Here is a 22,883-nt window from a genome sequence, read left to right as displayed (position 1 = left end):
TTTAATATCAGGGTGTAGTTTTTTATTTCTCTGGAGTTAATCTATTTACTATTTGGTCCATTTTTAATTTAAATTAGTTTTATAATTTCAACACGCTTAATGGCAGGTGGCAGAAAAGCAGACTATATAAGAAAGCCTTTTAATGTTTTGAAAGCTCTCTCTATATATATCCTCTGAACCTGTTCCTCCTGATTTAAAAAGAACTCGGTATTGAATGTATTTTCTTGTGCTCTTCTGACAAAGTAGTAGTAGTCAGTATGTTGCTTAGAGGGTAAGTTTGACAAGTTCCATTTTCTGTTATTTCTGAATTTAGGGAAGTGAAAGACTTGAATCTTAGTCTCTTTGTAACAGAATCCCTAACAAGACAGAGATGTTTATTTCAACTTCTGTAGGCAAGTCAAAATGATAATGAGTACCATAGGGGGTAAACAGTTTTAATGATTTTGAAACCTTGGTTTTTAAAATTTCATTACTCATTTTGTTACAGGTTGTATATGAGCAAGAAGGAGTTTTCATTCACTCCTCCTGTGGAAAAAATGATGACCAGGACAGCTTAATAGCAGGAATACTGCGTGTCATAGAAAAGGTATTTGCATAATACGGTTACAGAAATTTTGTGTATTTGTTGGCAAAGCACATAACAAGTTTGGCAAATCTTAAATGCCTTTTTAAAGTGTAGGATTTTGTAAGTGAACAAACATCACATTGTGTTTAACACTGTCATCATTTATATCTAAGTTTTAACATAATTACACCACAGCTATATGTGGCAATAGGTACTTTGCTGTGTAGTATTGAATTTTTTGTGATTTGTATTGTAGGAAAATGAAGTGGTAGTAGACTGGAGACCACTAGATGAGACTTTGGATACTTCTAATATCCTCTGTGCTGGAAAGGTTTGTTAGTTATCACTGCTCTTGATTATGTTTCTCTGGTGATTTTATTTTGTGTTAACTAATGCATAGGTGATCTCATAACTGGCAGCAAAATTTATTATTGGTATTGATAGCTATATGTAGGAATCTTATTTGCAGACTGCAGCCCAGTTCAAGTTATTAGAACACATGTGTAGGTTGACTGTATTTAGTTTTTACTTGGTTGACAAATAAAATAGTAGGGGACTAAATGAGTGTAAATATATCTCAGTCATCTCTCCCTCTACATCTACTGTGTTGGAGATTGGTGATTCACTCTTCATAGTTAGACACAAAAGTGAGAGGTGCTTTTCTACTGCAAAACAAAAATAGAAGTCTGTGGGGGTTCCAAGATGCAGTGATATGTGGTATTTAAGCAGTATTAAGAGGATGTGACTAAATAAAAAAGATTCAAGTTTTACTCTTAAATGAATAGTTTGTTATGTTCATAGAGTCTGGAAGAGAGGCAAGGATATTTTAGGATACTGGAATTTACTAAGTAAAACCACACAGTCTTAGTCATAAGTCCAAATTTCCTGTGTTGAACTGTATCACATTTCTGAGGATTTCAATAAGTTTCTTTTAATCTATGAAATAAAGATTCTGGTTTTGTTGAATCTGAGAAACCAGGTCAGTTTTCATACCTTGTGTTTTTTGATAGTTGATTTTGCTGTTTTTCTCAGGATTCCAGTTCTGTTGTGGAATGGACTCAAACTCCGAAAGAAAAATGTTCGCGAGGAGCAGACCGTCCAAGTAGTTATGAAGCAGAATGGGACATGGTCACCACAGTCTCTTTTAAGAAAAAACCTCATTCAAACGGAGGTACTTAAAAAAACAATGTGGAGAGCTTTTGTGTGTGTGTGATGTTTTGGTTTTCTTCCATGATGGTAATGTGTAACTGAAGAATTGCCTTTTAGATACTGTAAAATGTAATTTATTAGGACGTGAAAGGCTGCAATTCATATGTGGTTAAGAGGTGAATCTTTGGGTATGGAAAAAAATTCACAAATGGTATAGCTGTCATCTGCCTCTATTTTTTTCTTTAAATTGGTAGAGAATTATATTGAAAATGAGTATTAAATCTAACTTCTTGCTTCATCATTAGATGTAGTAGCAGTTTTATCTGCTCTGAGCTTGCATTCTTTAGAACAAATGGAATTCAAACTAGGTGTCATGTTAGAAATGAAAATGGAAAAATAAGTGGTTACTACTCAAATGCCTTTCCATACTGCAGCAGCAGGGGGAGATGGAATGTACAGTTATGACATACATCAGTCTTTTATATGGTCTTTTTTACTTGGTGTAACTTTAGAATTATTTTGCCCATTTTTGTTATAGTGTCTCAGTAGAGATGTTGAAAAATGAGTTACGGCAAAAGAACAGTGATTCTCAAGTGATATTTTTCTCTCTGATTCTCACATAGTGTTTTTCCTTTAATAATACTTGTTTTCCATGTATTATTTCACAGTCTGTAACTGGGGACTGTTGTGCTTGTTTTACCATCTTTATAAAGGTTTTAAATGTCATGTCTGTCATGTATGAGTACAGGATTTGGATGTCAGATTATGAATATTTTTGAGTAAACCACAGTCCTTGACTTTTATATACACATACATACACACAGAGCATCTCTGTTGGGTAAATATGGCTTATCACATTTGTATTGAATTTTTATATCCAGTCAGCAGAGCATATCTTCATCCAATGTGAGTGTCACTGATCATTACACACTTGGGTTATGCTCTTTGCCGCTTCTTGCTTGTTTCCAGTTGCTGTAATTTGATGGGAGCAGACCAGGGAGGGTGTCCCAAATTCCTTCTAGATCTGCTGTCAATTTTGTGTCCTCTGGTAAAATACACTTCAATTCTTTCTCCTTGAATATATACAGGCTTGCACACTTCAGGAGGAAGGGGTGAGGGGGAGATTTCCAATTCCTTTGCCCTTGCTTTGGTAGCAGCCTTACACAACACATGGCTAATCACTGTGGGCAATATATAGGTTACTGGACTGTAGTGAGTATCATATTTAGTTTGAGTAAGAAGCACTACCTGGTGGAGGTGCAGGCTGGATTTAGCTTGCTACTGGAATTTGATACAGCAGATGTACATTTAACTGCTAGATGATTATTGTTGTAGGATCACAGAATATCTTGAGTTGCAGGTGATCCCCAGGGATCATCAAAGTCCAACTCTTGGCCCTGCACAGGACAACCCCAAGAATCACCATGTACCTGAGAGTGTTGTCCAAATGCTTCTTGAACTCTTGTTAAGCTTAATGCCATGACCACTTCCCTGGGAGCCTGTTCCAATGCTCAACCATCTTCTGAGTGAAAGACCTTTTCCTATAAAGTGTAGATACAGTTTTAGGGAAGTAGCCTGATGGACTTGTTGATTGTGTTGCAAGTCTGTAGAAGACAAGGATGCTTAAAGAAGAATTCAGAGATAACAGTTACAATGCACATTATATTATTAGAACCGGTGTTATGCTGGTGTTTATGTTTTGACTTTGTTTTTCAGGAACAATGACAGATATAATGTATTTATAATTGCTAACACTGAAAGTAAAACTGAAATCATGTGTTAATTTTGTTTTTAAGATGCTACAACTCATGCAAACGGAGAAAGCGAGTGGTCATTCCTGTTCAGTTTGGCAGATTTGAAATCAATCAAACAAAACAAAGAAGGCATGGGATGGTCTTATTTGGTGTTCTGTCTGAAGGATGATGTGAAGCTTCCAGCTCTTCACTTTCATCGTGGAGATAGCAAACCATTGATTAAATGTCTTGAAAAGCACATTGCACTGCATGAGTAAGTATCGGACAACTCTAAATTCTGTGAAACAGATTACTGGTTTACTTAAATCATATGATAAATTTCAGATTAATACTTTCTGATTGTTATTCCCTTCCTTATTTTATTAGTAGAAATAATTTTCGAGGTGATTGAAACTGTGAATTTACATATGCATTTGGAATGTAAGCTGAAGTTTAAAAATTGTTGGATTGATTTACAAAGTATTTTAGAATCTGAAGTGTTATTACCTCAGAATGCCTCAGTTGCTCCCTCTAGTGGGTGCTTCTTATGAACATGCGGTGTGAAAGTTTAATCCTTTATGAGCTACTTCTATAAATGGGATAATTTGTGTTACAATTTGAGATTGTGCAAAGTATGCATGAGTATTTACATGAGTGTGCAAGGTAACTTACAGTACTGTCAACTAAATCAATTGGTATATAAACATTTCCCCCCACAATTCTGTTCCACTGTAATTTCTTGCCTGGTCAATGTTTCACTCTTGACATTTACTGCACAAATCAACTTTCTGAGTGTAAATATAGTTATTAGGATAAAAGCCTTTCTGATCAGCATGGCATAAGTGCAGAATAAAATAAAATTTTCTGCTCTTACCATGTAGGCATAAGTATAATTAAGAAGACAACAGCTAAATAAGGTTAGATAGAATATGAAGAAATAAATGCAATGTGACTTGAATACCTATAATAGCTGTAATATCAGTGTAACATGTAATCTGTTTTCAAAAGTGTTTTGCTATTGTCACTTGCAACGTAATAGTTGATGACAGGTTTGAAGGTGGATAGTGAAATGGCTGTAGGAATCCTTACAAGAAGGAAGGACTCTTCTCACATTGGTGGATCACTGAGGTCAGAGATGCCCTCATCAAACAGTGAAGGCTAATGATGAGTAATATTGAGGAAAATTTTGCTGGAGAGCAAGTCAGTAGGACACGAGTGGTATATATTTATTGAACTGATTTGTGAAAGCCTTTGACAGTTTCAAGACATGGTGTTGGGGTTTGTGATAATCAGAAGTTTTCAGCTGCTTGGAGAAGGCAGCAGGGTCAGTGTGTCCAGTTGGTGGGATGGTACTGGCTGTAACATTGTATGTGAGCTTTGTAAGGGGAAAAGTCAGGAAGACTTAAGAAGGGACTAACAGGGGGACAAGATGAAGTTGTAAATAGGAATATTCTCTGTACAGTATTCTCTGTAGATTAGAAAATCCTGAATGACAACTTCATCTTAAATTATGAGAGTTTTTTTCTCTAGGTTTCCTTCTTCAAACATCTTTTCATTTAGTTTTTAATTTTCCAGCCTTTGCAGGCATAGGTAAACGTTATCCTGTTATCCCCCTCCCTTTCTCCCTTCGTTTTTGCACAAGGAAGCTGTTCCTTTTTGAGCATACTGCTGTGTTAACTTATTTGTGGGTACCTTCTGACTCACTGCTGGTAAGCTGGGGCAGGTTTTGGGAGCAACTGATGTAGCAAACACTGGAAAAAGACTTGTGTTATATAGTGGGTCACAGAAACCTGTGTACTCTGTTGGGCTGTGGACTGCAGCAACATATTTTAAATTTTCTAATTTCTAGGATAAGACAGCAAAACTTGAGGTGATGTTCAAGCTTGCAGGATTTGCTGTGCTGCTTGGTATTGCCACCTTGTGCCAACAGTTGTAAGCATTAATGAATGCAAGAGCAGATACTTCAGGAACTTTAAAGGAAAAAGCAATGGCAGCTACGGAAATTCAATTTGGATGACCTTAAGCATTAACCTTAGTAGGAACTTCCAGTTTCAGTTTTCTTATTCAGTTAAGGTCTCTTCTGTCTCCAAATTCTCTTCTGTTGTCTAGTCATGAATTATGATGATTATTTTTTTTTCTAAGTCTAGAGAAAGGAACAAATAGGCCATCCAAGTTATGGAAATGACAAAGTCAATTTGTATGTTTATGTTGTTTCCTAATGGTTATTCATTCTTCAGTTCATAATGTATCTCAGCTCACAACCTCATTTAGGAAAAGATGTTTGCTCAGCAAGCCAATATTTGGCAGTGTAATTACTTGTTATCCCAATTTATATTTTATAAAACATGGGATATTGACATTAAGGCAGAAAATTTAGCTTATCTATGTATTATCTTTTATGTTCTAGGTATTTTCTTATGTTCCTATTACCTAGAAAGATTCTGTCCTTCTCTAACCCTTCTTTAAAAGATACCGCATCATTGCTGAAATCAGCATGAAGCAGCTGAACTCACACAAAGTAGCTGTAATTTGTTGTCCTAAACTTTGTGTCCTCTAGTTTCATTACACCAGTCTAATATTGAGAAAATATAATGTGCACAGATGATGCTTTCTAAGTTGCAGGGCTATGAGAAAGTTTAAGAAAGTGTATAGCTTACAAATTTTTGAAAATTATCTAAGTAGGTATTGATGCCTGCCTGACTGTCCAGAAAGTGTGTGTAATTAAACGGGAGATATGGTACAAAGTTTTAATTCTTTTAGTTAAGGAAAACGTAATACATGACTCAGCCTTTGCCCCTGTGCTGCTCTTTAGAAAAAGCCAGTTCAGCTTCATTAACCGTTGCTGCCTCAGAATTACGATTGTGATGTCTGGCTGTCTCAAAAGAAGATCTCTTGTTGCTTTTCATATCCGTCAGTGTTTACAGTGTCCTGTCCTGTTGGAATGGGAAAGAGATAAGGCTTATTAAAGTTCTTATCTTTGACTTTAATAACATGGTAGATGATGCAGGTGCTAATAAAAAGAAAAGTAATTTTTCTTTCAAAGACTAGAAATAGTGGATTTAAACTTTGTGAGAGAGCAATAGAGTATTTTATAAATGTAAGTCTGTGCAATGGATTAGGGTCAGATGGCAAAGTGCTTGGCTTTTCCTGTCTGGATACAAACTCTGAGGCTTGAATGTCAGCCCACTTTCTGAGCTGTTCTCTGTTCTGTCACCTACTGAGCAGTGAATTGGTGATTCAGTAGCTGCATAAGGAAGTAATGGGCTGCCTGTGCTGAAGAAGGGGACAGAATGGGATGTTGCAGGGGGAGTAGGTGTGGGAGCAAAGGAACAAATTATTTACTAGGAGCAGCAGGGTTTCACTGCCTTTGTTGTCACTGTTTTCATCTGCCTATTGAACCCTGTTGAACAGCAAATTTATTGAGCAGGAGTGTACAAATAAAGTGAGGTTAAATTTGGTTTGTGTTTGTTAAGCTTTTGAAGTATACACAGAAATATATTGCAGGGCTTTACTGAGATGGTTCTGTTTTACAGTACAATGGCTCTGGTGTCTTAAGCTCCTATCAGTATTAATTTTAAAATTATTCTGACAGGATCTGTTGTAGTACTATTGATTAGAAATTTGTTGATGTGCTTTCATACGCTGAAAAGCAGTTTGTATTCCTTAATGTAATGTTTTACAGGGTGCCATAATGTAAGATTTACTAATTGATAGAATTCCTTAACTGTATGGGTGACATACCCTCTCTTCACTTCCTCTGTTATGTTAAGGGAATTTCAGCATATATTTCGTTGAGGCTGACTCTCACTATATTTCCGGTGTTACATATTTTGTCCATTGTCAAAACCAAAAAACGGTAAGAAGATAATTTTGTCACCTACATGTAAATGGAGTTACCTTCCAGATTAATAATGGACTAAGAATGATCTTGCATCTTCTTTTTTTTTTTTTTTTTTTTTTTTTGCACAAAGCCTGAAATGTGACTTCAAAAAACAAGTAAATGTTCTGAAAACTATGCAGAAAAAAACCAGTTGCACCCAGACACCTTTTTTAACTTTATTGTAGATCTCCACATGATGAACGGGTTCTTCTTGTGAAGACTCAGAAGTCACTTTCTCAATCTTTTGAAAATCTCTTTGATGAACCATCATATGGCTTATTACAAGTATGTATTATCTTCAAATTTTTTATTCTGAAGACATGTATTTAAAAAATGCACCCTATCACATCACATGAATATTTGCTGAGTAATGGTTTAATGCCATTGTAGAAGCAATAATGCCATCTATGATGTTGTTAATTATTGCCAATAATAATGACACTGTAGAAGCATTGCCTGTATCCTAAACCAAATGCTTACTGTAGAAAGTTGTAAGTTGTTTTCTATGGTGTAATAACTTCTTAACTTTCCTGTGGTATTATTTCAAACCTATTCAAGTTCATGTTCTCTGTGATTCATACATTTGAGTGCAGAAAATCTTAGGGGGAATGGAAAAATTTTAGGAGTTACCAAAACATATTAATTACAATTTTCTAAGTTTTCCTTGACTAAGTATTCTTTTCATTGATATTTTCAGAGACTTTTGAAGGGATAATGGAAATACAACAGCAAAGAGGACAGTATTGGCTGAAAATATGGGGTTTTTTAATACTACAACTGCTTATCATTTGGTGGGGCTTGTGGACTTGTGTCAGCAGCAAAACTTGCATGATTTAAATGAGGCCAGAGGGTAGACCCACTGGTATGTTTAATTAAAGGAAATATTAATGAATTAAAATACATTAGTTTCTGGACTTAGTTTTCAAATCAAGATTTGCGTGAAATTGCTAGCAGAGTACGTGTTGGTTCAGACTGTTTTCTCCCTGAAGGCAGGGAAGCTGAGTGTAAGGTATCTGTTTTGTGCCATGAATCACTGATAGCAAAGAGTGCATCTGGTACACTTCTATGCATAGGTCAGGATTACTGAGAACTCTGCTATCCAATCTCTCAAATCAATTAGCAGTATTATCTTCATACTTGAGATGTGTTTTTTAATCATGTGATGATTGTTTTGTATTACTACCAATACATGAAACATAAATAATTTTGATATCTACAGTACTTTTCCTGATGCTTTGCTTTGAGTACAGGAATTACATATATATATATATAAAAAACAAATATAATCACAAATGTTTGTGTTTGCTTGTTTTCCCTGTTATAACAGAAATGGAAGAAAGATCCATACATAGTAACAATGGGAAAATTTTCCAAAGTCACAAACTATATTGTTGGTAGTTTACGTTCAAGTGATACATCAAATCAGAGGCGACCACCATCAGAAATGGCAGACTTTCTCAATGATACCATTCCAGGGCTGAAGATAAATCAGCAGGAGGAACCAGGATTTGAAGTCATTACACGAGTGAGTCTGTAAATTAATGATACAGATGCATTGATTGTTTTTATGCACTCCTTTAAAAGAATGGTAGGACTTGAAGCATGAGAGTTCTGCTGTTTATGCAATTGTGACGTATTACAATTTATTCTCAAGATTTGAGATCATCAGTTACTTTTGAATATATCATTTTTATGCATGCAAATGGGATTTTCTTTAAAAGGAAGTTTGTAATTAATGAAATGGTGATGGTAGGTATGTTAGAGGCACTACCTTAAAAGGTGACTGATTTTATGTTCAGTGTTTCCTCTGAGGTTAGTTAGAGTTACGTTAAGTAACATTTCTGTTTCTTTAAGATTAAAATAAAATACTTAATTGGATTATTAATGTCTAGGGTGTATAAATTACAGATTTATGTATGATTTGAACCAGAGCTAGAATGAACTTATAATTGGATCATGAATCACTGTGGACACCTGTTAGAGTCTTTTACAGATACGTGAAAAAGTGTGGAAAGGTTTATTTCTAAATGGTTGTGATTATTATTTAAGGAGCTTACATGTTTTTAAAACATTAAACTTTTTTGTATGGGGGATTTTTTGAGTTCAAGCTAGTGTTAATATCTTCACAGTGGCTGCATGAACTACATAATTCTAAGAAGTTGCTGCCTAGCACTTAGTTAATTTATCAGTCAAAAAAATATATCAAAGAAAAAGTATAACAAATGCTATACATGGAAAATAACATTGACCTATATGTCTTAATCTGATAAATGCCTTGGACTTCTAAAGAGTTGAAACACAAATTGATTTGGGGGTTGCTATTATAAAACTATGTTTGGGAAGTAAGAGTTTGCTTTCTGCTGAATTCTCCTGTATTTAGACATCCAATTTGGGAACTGAGAGACTAAGCACAAACTGAAACTTTTGATGTGTGTTATAAATTCCGAAAGTACATACATCCTTGGGTTTAAGAGACTGTGTATCAAAATTGATTTTTCCAGTCACTTTTTGCAGTCTGTGTAGGGATAGCGTCTCCAAAGCCAAGTTGGTTTTCAGTTCCCTTGTAAGATGCACTCGTGTATCAGGAATGTGTTTGTGAAGTGGAGCTCCTGATTGTCCTTGTTTGCTGTGTTGCATTAGTTTATGGGAAACTAGCTCAGAGGCGTTTGTGGAGTTAGAAGGTTATTTAAAACAAACATACATCCTCTAAAATCTGAAATATTAACATGCATAGCCAGTTCCTCAGTACCAAGTGTCTTACTCTAAAGATCTGCTTGTGTTGGCCCATGCTACTTGCTCATGTAGGTGCAACCTTAGATCCCTAGAGTTTTTAACTGAGGTATGTGCATGTGGAAATGTAATTGCACTGAATATAAGAAAGAAGCTTAGTGTTATTTATGCAGTTGTTTGCAACTACTGAAGTGCTTCATGGGGATTCATATAATGCCTTTGTGTGTGTTTCAGATCGACCTAGGGAAACAGCCTGAAGTTAGTAGAAGAGAGCCTGTGTCAGCTGAAGAATGGGCTAAGAATATGGACCCTGAAGGAAGAATTGTAGATGTTGACTACATAAAGCGATTGATATTCAAAGGGGTAATTAGATTTTCTAAATTCAGCAAGACCTATGGATTGATCCTAGCTTTTATTTTCCTTCCCTAACTGTGGATGTGCTGCTTTCATTACACTTACAATGTTTCATGCAGAACTTTGAGCCTGACCCAGACAGAGACTTCATAAAGCATGGTTTCATGCCAGTCAAATACCTCAGCAGTCTTGCAGCTATATAAAGTTCTCTACAAGGAGAGAGATCTTGTTGAGGCTGGCTAAAGGAAATGAGTTGGAAATACAGAAGCTTAAGTAATAAAACAACTGAAAGTGGCTTTCAGGAAAAGACCAGTATTTCAGTGTTAGGATATTTGATTTATTCTTTTTTCTTACACTGTTTTTTCTTATCCTTCTTCAGCAAAAGCTTCTGGTTCTGCCCAGCAGTTTGTTGGGATTTGACCCCCTCATCAGAGCAATGCTAAAAACTTTTGCTGATATTTTTTAATTGAACTGAGGGGTTTTGCAATATGAATGTGAATTTAGTCTCAGTGATAGAAATTTTGAAAACTTACTGTGTCCTGTAGCTTTTCTACCTAATGTTACTTCAGTATTTCTATATTTTGGTGGAAATCCAGCTGCCTTGATGCGTTCATTGTGTGCCTGCTGACGCACATTTGCAAACAGAAGTAGAGAATGATAACATTGTTCCTTAATATTCGCATGCCTGATATGCCCAATTAAGGACCCTTCCATAATCATAAGAATTACTACAAAACTTTTATCCTGTAGCCCACTTTCCTGTCATTTCTACCCATTGCCAGGAGAGTGAGTGCTCTCTTTTATTTATAACTGAAGATTCCCAAAGTGGGATCACAAGAATTCCTTATTCTTATGACTGTACTGCAGGAGTTGCAAGCTCTCTTGCAACATCTCTTGATGAGAGTGGGATATGATTCAGCTCCATACATTTTTGTCATCTAAAAATGTTGAGCATTACTTGTAAAGATTTCTGACAAGAAGGCTTCTTGAGTGGATGCTAGTATTTTTGACTGAAAGATTCATTGGAGGTTGGCTGTGTCCTGTGAGATGAAAATATTTGTTTAAAAAAACAAATAAATGGAAGACTAGTCCTCAAAGTCACTTTATGGTAAGACTGGAAGTTTGGCAACTGTAACCAGAGGCAGCCTTGCCTTTTGAAGGTTTCATTTTTTACCTAAGTGTGGATCCAGGGCTTCTACAGTTTTCTGTTTAATCATACTCTTTTTCCTCCTGTTTCCTCCCAGTGTGATGCCTGGTTAGCACATGGAGACTTGGCTACAATATAAAAAGAAACTGACTTGAAATTGCTACTTTGGGAAGTGTTGTATCAATGCAGGAATGTTTCCTCGCAGTATGGTAATACTTTTGTTGATGCTTCATATCCATTTTTCCCTAGGGTCTCTGCCATACTTTAAGAAAAGAGGCATGGAAATTTCTTTTGGGATATTTTCCTTGGAATAGTACTAAAGAAGAGAGAGCAAATCTGCAGAAAAGGAAAACGTGAGTACAGTGACTTCTGTCTTACAAAATAAATTTAAAAGCTATGTATTTTTTTAAGACATTGTAGATGTAGAAAGCCTTTTGAAAAACAGCTGCTAAAATTGTTGACTGCAAGAACGTGTGGCATTTTCTTAAAAATTGTTATACTAAAAACATTACATAAACAGGGTGTTGCTACTCCATTTATCTCAAAGAATAAATTGTATGAATGAGTGCTTGAATTAAAAAAGGGAAATGTGAATGTTTGGTTTCAAAATTGTATTTTCTTCTTCAGGGATGAATATTTCAGGATGAAACTGCAGTGGAAATCTGTCAGTGAGGAACAGGAAAAGCGAAATTCAAGGTTAAGAGATTACCGGAGTCTTATAGGTAAATTCATATTTAGAGACATACCTAATTGCATGCAGACTTTTAAAAGTTCGTATGAAATTGGAAAAAGTAGCCTTTTGAAGAGTCTGCATGAAGAGGCATTAAAAACGAAATGTTGCTCTTTTCCTCTTCATTTTGTGTTGGGTCATAATGTGTTTTTACTGGAAATATTGTTGAAATAATGACATAAAATAAGAATGTTAAAATGTGCCTGTTCATATTTTACAATTTCGTATAGGGATTTGTGTATGTGCATTCTGACTTCTGGAGTTTTACAACTACTTCTAAAAATTTCATCAAATTATGCTGAGCAGTTTGTATCCTCAGTGCTTTTTGGTAGTGAGATTTGGGCACCAATGTTTAGGATTACTAAATATTTTTTCAGGAGACAGGCCAAGATTTCCTTGTCATTCTGAAAGAAAGACTAAACTTACTTCAGGCAGTTATTCAACAGACAAGCTAAAAGGATCTAAGTAGTCTAGTCTTGGTAGATTAATAAACTACATTTTTAGAGAATGATAACAGAAGAAAATAATCCTGAATTTAAAAAAGGCTAGGTATTTGTTTCTGTTGAGACAATTATTTTATTTTTAAGCATATTTTGAAATGTATGTGGCAGTATTAGGGTTATGTCGTAAAATAGATCTAAATCTACAAAATCCTCCTAAATCCTGATAAAATCTGCATTCAAAATTTTGCAAAATATCAAAATATATTGGTCTTGAATTTCACTTTATTAAAGAGTATGCTGTGTGCTTGGCATGTTTCAGGCATCAAAACTGCCTGATAAAAGAGGCAGTTTAATCTGCTATGAGTTACAGGAGATAGTATTTATAAAATTTAGAGTATTTATAAAATGCTGTTATGAACTATGTAACATTCACAGTGTCTTTGAGCTGATCATGTGGGAATTTTCCAACTATGGCTTATGCTTCATCACATCAGTATTCATAAATGGCATTGTAGAGTTAACGTGCATAAAATTGTTTCTAATCCTCTTAAGTGTAAAACATTTTTGCTGAATTATAATCAGGATTTTTTCCATAAAATGTATTATCAAAGAAAATGCAGAAAGCTTTAGAATATGTTTGTAAGCAAATCCTTTCATTGTAGATAGGAAGGATTTTCTTTATTTTAAAACATTCTTTATTTTGAAATGACATTCGGTTATGCAGTTGTCTCAAACACTTCAAAACTTTGCAGCAGTGTTTGAGGAAGAAACCATCAGCTTAGACATTCTGAATTAATTTGATACTGGCTTTGTAGGGCTGGTTTTGAAAGTGTTTTTAAATCTATACTGTTTTCTTAGAAAAAGATGTTAACAGGACAGATCGAACAAATAAGTTCTACGAAGGCGAAGATAATCCAGGACTGATTTTACTTCATGATATTTTGATGACCTATTGCATGTATGACTTTGACTTAGGTAAGTTGTGTACCTCTGAATGTAAAAGCCTTCTTGGCTTCTGATATGCAGCTTTGCTTATGCTAAATCCTATTAATAAAATTGAACTTGTATTGATTACAATTCTTCTTGTAAATGTTTTAAAAAATATTTAAGATTTTGTAGTATTTAATAATGTAGATAACTTTGTTCAGTTTTTCTTCCTCTATTCAATTTGATGCCTGTCTTAGGCATATAACTCATTAGTTTTGGTGGGATTGGGAATTAAGTGGTGTTTTGTCTTCACCACAGACCTGCTGTTATGGGGTTCTTTTGTTGTTTTGGGGGTTTTTGTGTGGTTTTTGTTAAGTTTTTGCAGTTTAGGGTTTTTTTTGTGTTAATTTTTTTACAGAATTGAAGTAAGCTTGCTTTTTAGACTTTTAAATGGGTTTGAATCTTTGGAGCTTTAGTGTTATATATATTTTTAAGACTGATAATATCAATAAAAATGATAAGCCAGTTGCCTCTGCTGTAATTAAAGCTCAGCATGCTGAAACAGCTGTTTGTAAACATAGTGTTCTTGTGAGTATTTTAAAAGCTGATTCTTGAGAAGTTCATGTAGCAATCTGTCAAAAATTACATTTTAGTGCATGCATCTGCTGCAGAGGGAAGAGCATATAACATCTTTCTTTAATCACAGTGTTAATGTGTTGGCTGAGTCTTGGCTTCTTGTTAATTGTCTTGGGAGGGAGAGAAAAGATACTTGTAGCTGTTTCCCCCTCCACCCCTGCATGACATTTGGCTGTTGTATACTTTGGAGGTTTTTTTGGGTATTCTATATCAGAAAAGTTTTGGGATTCTATAGGCCCGCTTTATGCCAGATTTTGAAAACAAAAAGTAAGATTAAATCTTTAACGGCTAGTAAACATGGTGCAGAGCTGTAGTTCTTGTAAGCTTTCATTCTCTCTGAAAGAGAGTCTTGTTCTTGGGCTTGAAATAAAAGAAAACTAAAACTGATGGTTTAAACATGTAGTTCTGTTTCACCTCTTTTCACATATCAGCATTCATTATTGCACAGTGACATTATAGGTGAAAGTAAAGGAGATTCACCACCGACTCCATTAAAAACATTGTTGAGATGACTTAAATGTATATACTGGATAAGTCTTTGGTTTTATAAATGAGCAGGAATAATGGACATACAGTAAATTTGAATTAGTAATTGTCCAAGGCTTCTACGCATTGTTGGGGTGCTGCTCTTAATCTTTTGACAGCAGCTTTTGAGTGGCCTGAATAAAGCTACAAACTGCTGGATAGGGGAGGGAATAGAACAGCTGTTAATAGAATATTTTTCTGAATTAATTCCTTAAGTCTGCATTAATGCAATTTGCTTTATTATTAAATAGACTTTTAAACTGTCTTGGGCAGAATTTTCTCTGCATTTATTTTTAGTTAGCGGTAGTATTTTCTTTTGATCTTTTAAGTATTTACCTGTTTGCTATTACTTACTCTGTTTTTCTTCTCACAGCTGCTCCATATTTTCTGTTATTGACTCTAATCCTCTTTTCAGTTGCACAGTTACAATTGCATCGTTAAGAACTAGTCAGCCAACTGAGAAATGTTAGGTTGAACCGATCACTGATGATAGATACACACATTAATTGGGTTCCCTTATTTAGACAGGTCAGCAGCAATTCAGCAATAGGTAAGCTGTCACTAGCATCAGTGGTCATTGGAAGAGTTGAGAAGAGGAAAAAATTACCTGTAAAAATCATTGTGCTCTACTTAATTGGACTGTTAATTGAAAACAAGAAGGCTGGAAGAAGCACTTAAAAACTATAAAAATTTGAAAATCTCCTTTTTTTATGCAACTGTTATAGCTGTTTGTAAAAGTCATATGCTTTAGTGGGTATTTCCTTCTCCAGTTAAATGAAAGCTTGTGACTATTTTTTAGGTGGTATGAACTTCATTCACCAGTTCTAGGCACAAAACCTAAAAGCATGTTCTTTAATCAGATCTAAGCATTGTGCTTCTTGCAAGCAATGCTTTGCTATTAATTCCCTTTCTTACTTTGATAGGTTGAATTCTTCATTTTTATCTGCTTGGTTACACAGATGGTCTTAGGCTTGGGTGTATTTAAAGAACTGTCCAAGCAGAACAGTCACAACTTCCTTAAATAAAGGAATCTTTAAAGCATATTCAGTGACAGTAAAAAAAGAAGTGTAAAATGCCAAGTTTTCTTCATAAGAACTGTTGCAATTCCAGAAAAACACAGTGCAACTCAACATCTCTTTAAATTAATTTGAGAAGAAAATCTTCATTTGGGGATGGGTGGGGAAGTGTGAAGATACTCAAAATTTTTAAACATCTAGAAGAAAGTAACCAAGTACAAATAGAAATGAGACTATATACAAGTTTGTGATGGTGCAAGCTACGGACTTAATCTTAAAAATATCAAAATATGGACCTGAGTTCTAAATAGCAACATTTTTGCTAAAAGTCTATTGTATACAAACTCAGTTTGTACATATTTTACCAGCTACTAGAACAATGTGTTTGCTTTATGTTCTCTTTCGATTGGCAGAAATGGCTGATAAATCTTATCAGGTCTGCTGGATGTTGGTACCTATTAATACAAATTTGTCTTCACTGGTAGTTGAATTGGAGAATTATAGTATCTGTATTTGTTTCACTCAGTCATTCATTACACTTGAAAAATTACTGTTTAACTGCTGAGCTTAAATTCCTTATTGCTTTTCCCCTCCTCTGTTTTTTTTCCATCAAGGGTACGTGCAGGGAATGAGCGACTTGCTGTCACCTGTCTTGTATGTTATGGAGAATGAAGTAGATGCCTTTTGGTGTTTTGTATCATACATGGATCAAATGGTAAAATAAAGCTCTTTTAGCCCACATAAACAGATAAGCTACAGATAGTATTTGGGGTTAATTTTACTTTATACATTTCACAGGTTTTTTGAATTCTTTTAAAGCAGTCATTTTATGTTTGGAGTCAATACGCCCTGTTGACTGGGGTTGTGGTGGATTTGCAATAGCATTGCTGTACAGTACAGGCATATTTTGCTCCTTAAGAATTCCAAAGTACCAGTCACAGACAAATTTGTATTTATCAGGAGTCGTCAAGCAGGATTTTGTTCAGAATAATGGTTTCATTGTATGCCTACCTTTTGGCTTTTGATAGATGCAGTTTAGACTTCCCACAAACTGAAGCTTTTATGACTTGTGCATAAAAAGTGTGTGACCAATATGGAAGTACAAGAAAATTTGTGTTTTTTGTTTGAGTGCAATCATGCTGCTTGGCAGTACAGAGCTTAGGCAGATTTAAACTATCATTTATTTCATACAAAAATATTAGCAAAGAAATACAGTTCAGTGCTTTAGTTAAACTTCTCGGTAAAAGGCAGACATTTCATTAGATAGAAGTACAGTTAAATAGCTATATGTTAAATACCTAAAGGGTAAGAACCACTGTTGAAATAACAAAGCTTCTTTTAAAATAGCCGCAAATCTCAAAATTGAGTTAACAAAAATGACAGTACCAATGTTTTATTCCATACAGCATCAGAATTTTGAAGAGCAGATGCAGGGTATGAAGACACAACTGATTCAACTGAGTCATTTGCTTCGTTTACTAGACAGTGGATTTTGCAGTTATTTAGGTAGGTGTATTATTCATGCACAGTAACTGAAACAGCTTCCTTCATTCTGTACCTGACCAGTCTAAATATAATTCCAATATTTTATGAGTACAGGGCTTGTAACTTAATAATGCCCAAAATATTTCTATAATTGTTCCATGCCTATTGAAAAAACAGGGTCCCCCTGTAACCAATTTTAAAATACTCTGGCAAATCTCTTTTATTCTAAGAAGGGCCTGCTATCTTAAAAATTACTGGTGTGAGCATGTACCAGTAAAGTGTGGGGTTTATTATTTTTTTTCACCTGTTGTCTGAACCAAATTTGATGCTTTTGAAATGTCGCACTCTTATTCCTAGAATCTCAAGACTCTGGTTACCTTTATTTTTGCTTCCGGTGGCTTCTTATCAGATTTAAAAGGGAATTTAGTTTTCAAGATATTCTTCGACTCTGGGAGGTAAGGAAATATTTCATCACACAAACTCCAGCAGTTTTTGGATTTTAGAACAGAAGGCAAGGATCATTTTGCAAGGTGTTTAATACTTGGATAAATAGTTAAATAAAAAAAAAAAGGATTTAGCCTAAAGAACAATTTGTGAAGTTAATGAAAAAAATACTTACTAGAGCTGGTTTGGATAAATTGGCATTTGCAAAAAGATTTGGACAGGAGCCTTCGACTGAGACTCTAAAGTGAAAATAATAAGTGGAGAGTATCAGTTAACTGTTAATGGAAAACAGCTTATGATAAAAGAAAGCGGATTTTTTAAAATTAATTCCTTGGTATTGGTGATTCTTTATAGATTAAGTTGAGTGAAGCACTGTCAGGGTAGTTTGTGTTATCCAAAACCATAGGGAGGATGATGTCAGAACACAGTTAATATTGATGACAAGGCTTTGTGATGCCCAATAATATTGTGTAAAACGTCAAAATGTTGAAGTTCTGATAATGCTGGGTTAATGAGATCTTTTTTTGATTTAGGTGATCTTGGGATCAGATGGAATGATTAACTAATACTTTTATATTGAATTTTTGTTCCAAGAAAATTGAGAACAATGTCAACAGTACAGGTTTATTGTGTAAGATGCATTTAAGGGACACAGTATTCACTGAAAACTCAGAAGAGAATAAATGTTTAGATTAATGGAGGGAGTATTTTCTAGGACATAATGTCGTATATGTTGGGGAACAGAAGGGTAATGAAAAAAACAGGGCTGAGATGCATAAAGTCTGTACTATAATGAAAAATAATGTTGTTTCTGGTGTGATGAAAAATAATGTTGATACTTTTATTCACTTTTTCCACTAATGAAAAAGGAGTCACATAAAGAGGAGAACCAGTATTTAAAACTGTCTAAAGTAAATATCTTTTTAGCTTTTTTATCATCTGTAGTGGAATTTACTATAATAGAGTATTGAGGTGGTATTTCAAGCAGAGGACAAAAAAGTTTATGGGTATCTTTCATAAATAAAAAAACCAGTATGTATAAAACCAGGAAGATTTCTTATTTCAAGGTATAAATGATAATGATTTGGGAGGGGAGAAGCACTCATCTCTTCCCCTCAGTATTTTTTTAAAGAGTAATTTTTCTTTTTAAGTTGATGACAACAGTATTTTTATTTATAGTTTATAGTCCCAGGCTAGCATGTTTTTATCACCTCTGCTTTAATGCATATATATATGTACATACAGAAAAGAAACACACTATATATCTCTCTTGAGTATTTTTTCCTCTCGTAGGAAGATGATGGAAACTTGTTGATATATGATAGCCTTGTAAGTTTCTTTAGCACATCATAATGTATATTTACTACAAGTATTCATTTTCTTTGCTAGGAGATATGGAATGGGAAAGGGAATATCTTGTTTTCCTTTTTAAATAAAGTAATTAAGGCATTAAGTTGATGTTTTTATGCAAAGGCCAGTGTCACCTTGATCAGTCCAGCTTACAGTGGGTTGTTTTTTCTCCTGTGCATAGCCATGCAGCTCCACTGGTATCAGTGAAGTAAGTGGGATTTACAAAGGCAAGCTATTGGCACAGGAGCCTTTAACTGCTTTTTTGGGTATTTGGCTGAGCAAACCTCATGCGCAGTTTTGTAATAGCCCATGAATTGAGGGAATCCATTTGAAGGCAATATTACCCTATGACATACTCACTTGCAGAGTGTAGAATGGAATGAAGGAGAAGTACCATCTGAGATTCCAATCCCAGGTTCTGGGACTTCTGGGGCTTTTTCTGTCTAGTCTGTTAATTTCAGGGCTGTTGTGGATCTCTATTTCTGTCCTCTGACTCATATGAACCACTAAGTTAGCATCAGAAACTTTTTCCCTGTTCCCACTGGCTTCGTGACTTTGTGTTTTATCACAAAAAAGGGAATGAGATTCTTCACTAGTCTGGTTTCTCCCATCTCCATTCACCTTGGAAATGGGAGATACCAGTTCTCATCATCTGAACTAGAGGCTAACTCCCAGTCTTTGCACTTCCTGAGCAAGAGCCATAAAAAGATAGAGGTAGAAAATGTAAATGGTTGTTTCATTGCTCTGTGACAGAATTGCATGTGATAGAGAGGTGGATAAGCTGAGTCATGTTATGTGTATGCCGTTATTTGTGGTGTCGACATACAATGCCTTTTGTATGTGGGTTAAACTGCTCTGGCTATGTATGTATTAAAATGTACTTATAGAACATTTTAGCAGTGCCTCTCGAACACAGCCGAGATAGCCTACTGACCCACTTACTAGCTGTCCCAAAATTGAGAGTAGTCCAGTCCCTCCTTGGAACTGGAGAGACAGGCAATATCACCTGGTAATTCCAGCCAGTTCTTCATCTTTTGTTTGCACTGTGGATGGCTTAGAAGAATCCGGAAGAAAAATTCCGTAACAAAATTACAATTAACTCACACCTAGCTCCAGTGTTATTCTAGTACCACTCACCTAACATAAAGCCAGAATGACTTGGAAATAATTTACTTTATATACATTGGTTACAATACTCATGGCTGCTGAGGTAGCACTAGAACAAAGGAGTCCTTACTTGTTTGTATATCAGAAAGAAAAAAAAAAAAAAAAAGAGTTATTGCTCTTTATTTTTATACTTTTACTTTCATACTTCTAATTTAAACGCAGCTTTTTCTTCCATCCTTCCAGCATGTTGTGATGCTGCTGTTATGCATTTAAGTACATAATCCTGAATGCATGCTCAACTCCAGACTTGGAAAGGTTTATAAAAAATGGTCGCAAATTTTATGGAGTTGTTTTTGCAGCAACTTGACGTTGAACCAAATCAATGCACAACTGTCAATATGTCCTCCTTATGAAGTAGGAGTAGAAGAACACAATAGTGTGTAGTCAGACTGTGCTTGGTAGATTATAGGAATTTTCATTCAATTGTTATTTTTTAGCAGCCTACTTGCATTCCAGTCTTTCTCCTGAAGTTGAGAGAATGCTTTAACAGAATATTGGTTGTCTGAAAAAGATGCAAAATTTAATTTCTGAACTGGATCTTAATTGAAACATAGATAAATCCCTTTATCTAGCAGGGCAACTTGTGCAAGCAGACTTTTGCTTCTTTCTGGTTTTGTTGGCAAAATTGTTCTCCCACTTTCTGCCCACCACACATGTTCTTTTCTAATACTTTTTTTAAAGGTCTTTCTGAATGTAGTAAAATGGGGTATTAGTACTAAAGTTGCACTTTTCAGTCCCAGTGAGCTCAAGAGTGATTGTCCTCCATGGGACCAAAAGCCAACGTGTCTTCAGTCAGAAAGGAATATCCAGCCACCCCCAGTACCTGCATGTGCATGTCTTTGGGTTCTCACGGTGGTGGGATTTGGAACAACTTTAGCACCTTATTTAGAGCCTTTTTGACTATTGCTGGGCATGACACTCTTCTGCCAATTCACATTTAATGCAGATACTCTAAGCCACACAAATAATTTGTTAGCTTCAGTTACTTCTGTTTCACATGAGCTGAGGCAGAGCCCACATTTGCAAGACCACAAGTTCAAGCAGTTTAGTAGCATTATAATGGACAATGGCTTAAGAACCAAATAAGCATTTGGTGACTCAGACTTGCAGTTGTCTCTAAAGGGCCAAAAGTAAAATTCCAAATAATTTTACAAATACTTAGTTGCTTTCAAAAGCAGCTTATTGTTAGTTAAGTGATTTGGCTGGAGAACTTATTTTCAGAGGAAAAGTATAAGCATTTCAAATATGGGGTTTTTATATTTTAACAGGTCATGTGGACGGAATTGCCTTGTCAGAATTTTCATCTTCTCCTTTGTTGTGCTATCCTAGAATCTGAAAAACAGCAAATAATGGACAAGCACTATGGCTTTAATGAAATACTAAAGGTATCAGATTCCTATGCATTATTGTGCTGGTTTTTGCTGCAGTAGAGTTGTCTTCCTAGTGGCTAATATGGGGCTGTCTTTTGGGTATTAAATTAAAATATTAGTTAACTTTTTGGAGTTAATGCAATATGATTGTGGTTTATATTGGGGGAGGGAAAGGTGCTGAAGATGATGATTAACCCATCTTCTGAAGGGTTGAATGTCTATCCTGCAGGCTTTTAAAATGGTTTATTGGATATCTGTGTTTAATGATAAGATCATTAATAGATGCAAAATGGTTCTCCCCTCAGATGACTGCTTATTATATTTAATACTAACTTTTGCTTTATCTTCTGTCATCTAATTTATCTTCTCTGAAAATGTGAGCTGCTGGGAGAAGTACGTAGGAGGGCCAGATAGTTTGTCACCTTTAGAGGTGCTGTGGATTCCTCTTATGGATGCTGGTGAAAGGCAGCTGTTCCATACTGTGTCTTTGAGTAGCCATTTCTCTTATAGGCTGTGTCTAGCATTTCATAGCTTAAGGGGCAGACAGGCACCTAATAAGTGCAGTGCAGTACAGTATTAGTGTATTTTGGGTAAAACATAGTTGTCATTTATCTCACTATGCCTTCTTTGTGAATCTGTTTTTAGCATATCAATGAACTGTCTATGAAGATCGATGTGGAGTATATACTCTGCAAAGCAGAAGCAATTTCTATGCAGATGATGAATTGCAAGGTAAAGATATCTATCTACTGTGAATGTTTATAGACACTAAAAGTATGTAGTTAGCTGTAAGTGTTCATGTATGACTTGTGAAATAACTGAATGCCTGGGTACAGTAAAGCATGCTGTGTAGCTATGAAGTGCCTATGTTTGAGAAGTCTGTAAGCAAGAATGATTGATTTTATGGAGTAATACTGTTCATTGGGGGAAAGCTGAATTGTGCTTTTTGGTTGTACTTCCTCAACTCTCACTAGGTAACCTCACTCCAAGAAATTTGATGTTTAGTGCACTTGAGAAAAACTAGTTGAAAGGTACACTGCATTGAAGGCATGCCAGACTTATTTATTAGGCCAAAATAGTGGGTCACTCAATAAAACTAATTTCAATAACATGAAGTATAATAATAGTTGATTAGACTTTTACTTTTGTAATGAAGATTGTGGTTTTAATCAGGAATTGATTCCTGAATGTGTTCCCTTTGCTGTCTTTTTTAAAAGCAGCTATGGAAAATG

At 35.2% G+C, this 22,883-nt stretch overlaps 1 protein-coding gene across 1 annotated transcript in view; it reads left to right on the top strand.

Moving 5' to 3' along the window:
- TBC1D15 (TBC1 domain family member 15) overlaps window positions 1–22,883 on the top strand; it is a 32,599-nt gene that overhangs the window by 8,194 nt on the left and 1,522 nt on the right. The window contains exons 2-16 of the mRNA XM_056509378.1: window positions 488–586; window positions 822–896; window positions 1,598–1,736; window positions 3,511–3,721; window positions 7,513–7,612; window positions 8,655–8,852; window positions 10,292–10,420; window positions 11,808–11,911; window positions 12,186–12,280; window positions 13,590–13,706; window positions 16,450–16,550; window positions 17,242–17,341; window positions 17,678–17,775; window positions 21,550–21,666; window positions 22,297–22,383. Coding sequence (XP_056365353.1) covers window positions 488–586; window positions 822–896; window positions 1,598–1,736; window positions 3,511–3,721; window positions 7,513–7,612; window positions 8,655–8,852; window positions 10,292–10,420; window positions 11,808–11,911; window positions 12,186–12,280; window positions 13,590–13,706; window positions 16,450–16,550; window positions 17,242–17,341; window positions 17,678–17,775; window positions 21,550–21,666; window positions 22,297–22,383 — 1,770 coding nt within the window. The remainder of the gene's footprint in view (window positions 1–487; window positions 587–821; window positions 897–1,597; window positions 1,737–3,510; window positions 3,722–7,512; window positions 7,613–8,654; window positions 8,853–10,291; window positions 10,421–11,807; window positions 11,912–12,185; window positions 12,281–13,589; window positions 13,707–16,449; window positions 16,551–17,241; window positions 17,342–17,677; window positions 17,776–21,549; window positions 21,667–22,296; window positions 22,384–22,883) is intronic.

This window comes from Oenanthe melanoleuca, chromosome 1A (genome assembly GCF_029582105.1).
Source record: "Oenanthe melanoleuca isolate GR-GAL-2019-014 chromosome 1A, OMel1.0, whole genome shotgun sequence".
In the NCBI taxonomy this organism is placed as follows: domain Eukaryota; kingdom Metazoa; phylum Chordata; class Aves; order Passeriformes; family Muscicapidae; genus Oenanthe; species Oenanthe melanoleuca.
The sequence above is the reverse complement of the archived record's forward strand: the minus strand, read 5'-3'. Positions and strand labels throughout refer to the sequence as shown.